General features: G+C 34.5%; 1 protein-coding gene across 2 annotated transcripts; it reads right to left on the bottom strand.

Annotated features, from left to right (window-relative positions):
• Positions 1-1,178: 1,178 nt before the first annotated feature.
• On the bottom strand, positions 1,179-6,654 carry LOC143608533 (sialyltransferase-like protein 2). Of its 2 annotated transcripts, XR_013149279.1 has the most exons (13): positions 6,514-6,654; positions 6,350-6,423; positions 4,496-4,585; positions 4,274-4,351; positions 3,764-3,864; positions 3,306-3,498; positions 3,077-3,167; positions 2,933-2,997; positions 2,429-2,583; positions 2,084-2,165; positions 1,764-1,873; positions 1,396-1,678; positions 1,195-1,294 (listed from the first exon to the last, which is right to left on the bottom strand). XR_013149279.1 is itself a non-coding variant. In XM_077083546.1 (12 exons), the coding sequence occupies exons 1-12, from the start codon at positions 6,599-6,601 to the stop codon at positions 1,489-1,491; spliced, it is 1,317 nt and encodes a 438-aa protein (XP_076939661.1). In that variant the 5' UTR covers positions 6,602-6,654; the 3' UTR covers positions 1,179-1,488. The 2 variants fall into 2 exon arrangements, 1 of the variants encoding a protein (XP_076939661.1); XM_077083546.1 differs by having other exon boundaries at positions 1,179-1,678.

Raw genomic sequence — 6,654 nt, forward strand, 5'->3', positions numbered from 1 at the left:
AAAACACATAGATTTGAAAAAACCTTCAATTTGGCTCGAAACGAAACGGTTTGTGATAGAAAACCTTCATTTTGGTTCTCGGGCTGCATCGGTTTTGGCCACTCTGGTAGTGGTGTACAATTCACAGATTTTGCAGGTGATTTATTTGTATTTTTTGCATTGTGGAGTTTGTATTTTTACCATAAATCACTTCAAAAACATTATTGTGTGAACTTGTGATTATGGGGCTGAATTTAACAAAATTGGACCATTCTACATTGTATTGCAACTATACATATCACGCGTACGATTAAATGTCTAAGTGAGAATTCCATGATATAATTGCTAAACAAGCTTTCAAGATTATGAAAATATGAAGTGGGTTTCCAATTTATATCAGCCTAGTCACATAGTGATATTAAGTTGAAGCCTAGCACATAAACATCTCTTATTCTTCTTTGTTTCCGAGGTAAACCGGTCTTCAGGAAACTTGGGTTTCGGTCAAAGAAACCCAAATTGGTTTTTACCCAAACATATTAGAGTTAAAACCGATTTTTGTAGGAAAATGATCAGTTCAGTTTGAAACTGAGTTTTATCCGGTTCGATTCGCTGTTTACTAGAGGAGTATGCAAACCATGGTTTGGTTTTAAACAAGGTTTCATCGAAGCCTGTTTTAAATTAATTGTTGTCTACTTTCATTCTATAATTGTTCTTGTATTGGTACATGATGTGAACAATAGTGACAATTGTTTAACAACGCACTTGTTTTTTTTTCTTTCAAACAAGGTTTCATTCCTTAGAGCTAGCAATATGTGTCATGTCTTATTAAATGGATTGAGCACGAAACAAGAAACAACACGTTTAACACATCTAGCAAACTCGAAACCAAACATGTCATTTTCTTATAGACTTAACACCAACATGTTTAATAAGCGTGTCACACCCAATGTTTAATAAGCATGTCAAACCCATGGAGTTTAAGACACCGAAGTAAAACCATAGGAGTTCAAAGATAAGTGGATGACAAGGAGCCAACACATCCTCAATATCCAATTCGACTCTGACTAATAACGGTTAAGAACGCAGATGTGTAGCAACTATTCATAATGTCACGGGACAAAACACGTTCGGTAACTAAATCAAACATAAACCTATGGCCGGACAAAAAGATAAAAATGATGTTACAAAACAATCGATGCTAGAGCCTATTGATTCTTTGATCCCATACAAAAAGACCATTAATATTAATAATCAACATATTTTACAACTGTTCAATGAAGCCGAATCTGCTCTGCGCATGATCAGAAACGCCAACCTAAACAAAATCCAATGATCCGGTTGTGTAATTAACATATAAGTATGAATTAAAAGGAGTGAATGAAGGTTATGAACTAATGATAATATAGAGAAACTTACAGGTGGTGAAGAACGGGTATTTGGTAACATGCTGATAATCTTGAGCAGCAGTGGTTGCAGTTTGTGTATATGGAGGTGACAATAAACGTCGGGTCAGCTATTGGACACGGTGCAGAGTTGACTGTGTCCAACGCTATGTTCCAAAGGGTACATTGTGGTCTCTTTCACATATTTTTGATGATCAATAGCAGCTTTTCTCAGGGATGAAAATTGGCTTTTGTGGAGTTTCTTCTTGATGATGGAACAAGATGCAAGTGGGTCATCGGACCCGGCTGCAACCCACCTGGTACAGTAATAAACCGTTTTATTCGAAGATTAAGATCATTGTTCTAAAGATAACAAGATGTAAATGGTAAATACGGAAATACCTCAGCATTTTCTCTGACGCGAGTCTAGCAGCGGTGATTGTACTTTGGCTTGGCACCCATTTGACAACACGGTTTGGGTCAGCTCGCATTGGCGAATGAATTTTAATAAGCTTATGTATGCAATTTGAACAAATAAACAATAAATTAGTGTGGCGAGAGTGAGAACGTTTTATCAGGAAACAACAATAGTATTACTAAAAAGGCAGAAACATGATGCTGGATATATAATATTTTTTTTTCTTAGTGAAAGGGAAGAATTTATCTCCTAAAAGTAATCTATAATATAATAATCTTGAACAAGGAGTATATAATGAACTTACTCCTAAACACTCCATCATCTGGTAGTAAGCCCGACCCTGCAATGGGGTGTGGCCTTGTCGAGACTCGGAGAAATATCTTGTCCTGAAAACAACATTTCCATGATAACTCATTAGACATTTTACATAACTTCTAACACTGTTTCCAAAACGACAAATTACGGAGCTAGTTTATCTATGTTTCAACAAGACAAATAGACTTTAGAGACTTCATTGATTAAAATAAGCAAAGCTGGCTGGTTGTTGACTAAAACCTGATGCAAGTGATATGGCATGCCACATCATCTATTTCGTATATGTGCATTGGTAACCAATAATAAAAGGAGAAGTTTATATAAGATTGTATACCATTCTTTATATCCTGGATCCACAGTAAATCCATACATGTCAACAGTATCACATACTGACAGAGCAAATTCAAGAGCCTTGAGCCCAGTTCCCTTTGCAGCTGAACCGAAAGATGCACCTAACATGAGATATACGGGATTGAGAATTGGAACTTCCTACAATACAAAATTTAGAGCTTGAAAATCAGGGAGACGGAAGGGTATATTGGACAAAAATAGCATGTACAAAATCTTGGTAATCAAATTTAAAAGTTCAAGGAGAGTTAAAACATCGAAAAGATATATGGACTCCACATTCTCATTATAACATTAACAGTGTACATGACATTCATTAATATTTGTAACACATGCAGCAGTTCATTTACAGTTGTAATAACTAACCCTCATAAAACTTAAGTAATTATCATGTGCCACATAAAAGATACAACAAAACTATCATCTACTATAGTCTATAAACTTAAAATTGATACATCTAAGTAGGGTGCAGTGTAAAGAATGTACTCACCCGAATCATTTTGTTCATGATGTCATGAATTGTAGTTTTTACAAGCAGTACTTCTTTCCCAGTTTCTGTTAAATGCAAAACCTTTAGTATGCTTCCAGTAAAAATATATGAAATTTTACATGTAGAATTACTAAAAAAGAATACCATATAACTCGGCGACTTTATCCAAAGCTTTGGCAGAACCCCTATTAAGTAGCCGAAATGTACTTTTTGTACCCACATGCTCTGTGTAATTCTGCATAGCAACAGGAGGAAAGCATTGGGTTAATAAGTTTAACCATATGCTGAAATTTGTATTAATAAACCATGTTGAAGAACATTTGTTTTCACCAAAAAAACTATACGCTAAAATTCAAATGTAACTGATACATACATTGATTGGTGCACCGTTTTCCCTGAGAACAGCATCATAACCATCAATCTCTTTCCCGAACTTTGTTTTTAACAGATCTCCAGAGTTACCAATTACTGCGCATCGACCATATTGACGGGGGACATATGGTGGTGTTTCAGGTAGTACCAAAGATAGTTTCTCCATGCAGAGTGTTTTATTTGCACAGTTGTTACTGCAGCAGAAATGCACCGAATCAGACTGGTAATTAGCTATGAAAGACTATTTTGCGAAATGAAAATAAACTGGACATTTATAGAGATTTAACTAGAAATATTGGCAATTTGGATTCTTTTTCCTGAACTAAGGCGGATATGGCTTAACTACTCAAATAGTCAAATCCATGCATCAAAATTACTCAGACAGTCAAATCCGCTTAAGGTGGAACATTAAAACTACTCAAATAGTCAAATCCATGCATAAACGGACAGTAAACTTACAGAAGTATTCCTTTATTAATCCTTCTCCATGCATAATCTGTCCATCCATTAGGTAAAGCATCAATGAACTCCTTTGTGAGAATGGTGGTACTGTTCCGAACCTGGACGACTCAACGTATGAGTAATCAAACAATAATAAAAAAAAAATACAAAATTAAACAGCTTGAATATCAGTTCCCATTTAAAGTCCCCATCAATTATTCAACTACTGCACCTTGATATTTGCTTAATACCAAAAATAAACTTTCAAGTATCTTTGTGCAGTTTGCCATAAAAAGCTTCCATATATGTTAGATAAGTTAAGTATCACTTAAAAGTGTCATTCTACAAAGTAAATTGGCAATTTGTGACATATTTCAAAGCAGACGAATCGACATCATGTATTAAGTTTTTCTTGTAGTGCATGAGGTGGCACCACGTGTGATTTTTATTATTATACAACTTGCTAAGGGAAGACTTTAAATTTCACATTATAAACACATTAAAACTAACTACACATCAGAGACTAACCTGCTCCCATGTGGCAACTGCTTCACACAGATTAAACTCGAAAGATAAGCCCTCCACATTTCCAGTTTTGGGGTCTTTCTGTTACAACCAGTCAGTTAAGATACTATATTAAAAAAATACAAGTAGAAGATAAACATGAAGAGGAAAAAACTAATTATAGACATATAGCCCTTTGTTTAACCAGATTATGTTAACAAGAATCCTGAGTTTGAGAAAACCTACCCACATAGGAACGGTGTCACTGGGAAATTGTAGTGTAACTTTGCAGTAGTCTCTGCTGCTGATAGCTTGCAGCCCTAATCCATTTGCCGCCTGAACCAATTTGAACAATGCAAGCTCAATAAATCACAAAAATAAGAACACACTTATAACAGTGTTACTACATAACCTTCTGACAGTCCTTTTTATCCTTTAGAACTAGGGCTTTACACTCAATTCTATTTATTTGCAGCATTTAAAGCATCAAAACTCTGAAATTACTTTAGCACATATTCTATAAGTTTCAAATTGTTCTATTTCTTCAATTAATAAATCAAACATTTACTGCTAAATTAATCAGAGCATATAGCTGATCACCTCTATTTATCAGTCTTCATGCCTTGAAGACATTACAAGATAACTAACTTTTTATTAGGGATGTTAAATGGGTCGTGTTGGCGGGTCCAAACAAACACGAACCCAAACGCAACCCAATTCCGAAAATGGTGAAAGATGTCGTGAACCCAAACACGGCCCGTTTGACCCAAATGATCATTTATTTATTATATTATTTTCACATATTAATATTTCAAATTTACATTTTACAACTTACAACAAAAAAATACAGATTTATATAAAGCACTTAAATTTTAATTATAAAATATATTTTATATTAATTTTCACTTTATTTAAATTTGGCATAAGATACCCAACTAATTTAATTTATTACATATAACAAATTTCAAAAACATTACAAGAAATAAATAGGTTAAACAGATCAACCCACAAACCCACCGGGTTGACCGAACCCCGTTTAGCTAAACAGGTTCACGGGCTCAACCCGAAACTGACACGAACCCATTTATACCAAACCCAACCCGCGAACTTCGTGTTAGGTTTGTGTCAGGTTTTCATATTGAGTCGAAAATTCACAGCCCTAACTTTTATAAACAGTATGTTTTCAAACCCAAACCTGTTTAAATCAAACCCAAACAAGGAAATTCACAGCCCTAACTTTGACTAATGACAATCGTAACTTTCACTTTTGATGCCAAGAGCAATTTCACTAGAATAATTATCATAACTTTACACTTGATTTTCACTCCATTCCTCTCACAATGATGATTTTGAACACAGCCGAGAAACACACAAGCGAAATCGAGTACAAATGAAATGTAAATTGAGAGTATAATCTATGATAGGGGTGAGCAGAAAGCCGAATTAACAGAACCGAAACCATATTAACAGAAACGAAGCATTAATCGATGGTTATTTTTTTGTTTCTTTAGAAAAAACAAATTTTCAGTTTCGGTTTGGTTTTCCATTTTTAAAAACCGAAAAGAACCGAACCGAACATATTGATGGTGATGAAGATTATGCATATGATGAAGACTGAGACTAAACTTTGAAGATGAACAAGATGATGAATTAAGATAGGGACTAAACTTTTAGTGTTTTTTGATTAAGAAATTTGTTGAATTTGTTGAATTTTAAACTCTACTACTCTAGCACTTTGTATTCGCATGGTTGTACATAACACGAGCCTATTCTTGTTTTTTGAATTCAATATATATGTGGTACTCACCGTACTCTAATACGCTCTTACAAGCTAAAATCATCCTTTTCATTTTTAAATTTTTTTGGCAATGTCTAAGCATAATAAAAAAACCGACAAACTGAAACCGAAAATAACCGAAAACCGAAGGATTGTATATTCAAAAAACTGATGACTTTGGCTTCGGTTTTGGTTTCACCTAATAACCAAACCGAACTGTGATCAGCCCTAATCTATGATGATTATGCTTACTGTCATTGGTCAAACTATAATTTAGATTATTAAAATCTAATTTTCCTAAAAAAAACTATACAGAAACTCACCACACACTTCTGGAATCCACTTCGCAACGACAGCACCGCTTCGATCTCTTCATCCGAAACATTTAACGTCGTGTCTGTTCACCAGTAACAACCACAACACCAAATTAAGCTACTAATTATCAACAATTAGAGATTAAACTAATACGAATGAACACGAAACTTACTTAGATCGGAAACGCCAGTGATGTAGATGAAAATGGCGGCAAATCCAGACGCTAAAGCGATAATGAATGCTAATTGTAAGAGCCTCATGTATCAATTAGTTAGGTTAATAATGTATTGAGAGATCTGTTGTTGATTAGTTA

This window comes from Bidens hawaiensis, unplaced genomic scaffold (assembly GCF_021521415.1).
Source record: "Bidens hawaiensis isolate Kalapana, Puna unplaced genomic scaffold, B.hawaiensis_p1.1 tig00419396_1, whole genome shotgun sequence".
Lineage (NCBI taxonomy): Eukaryota > Viridiplantae > Streptophyta > Magnoliopsida > Asterales > Asteraceae > Bidens > Bidens hawaiensis.

Bases quoted from the DNA above. Each gene is read 5' to 3' on its own strand.
- LOC143608533 (XM_077083546.1), bottom strand. From the start codon at position 6,601: ATGAGGCTCTTACAATTAGCATTCATTATCGCTTTAGCGTCTGGATTT. The intron at 6,424-6,513 runs GTAAGTTTCGTG...ACTGGTGAACAG, and splicing joins CACTGGCGTTTCCGATCTAA to ACACGACGTTAAATGTTTCG. The intron at 1,874-2,083 runs GTAAGTTCATTA...TGCATACATAAG, and splicing joins AGATGATGGAGTGTTTAGGA to CTTATTAAAATTCATTCGCC.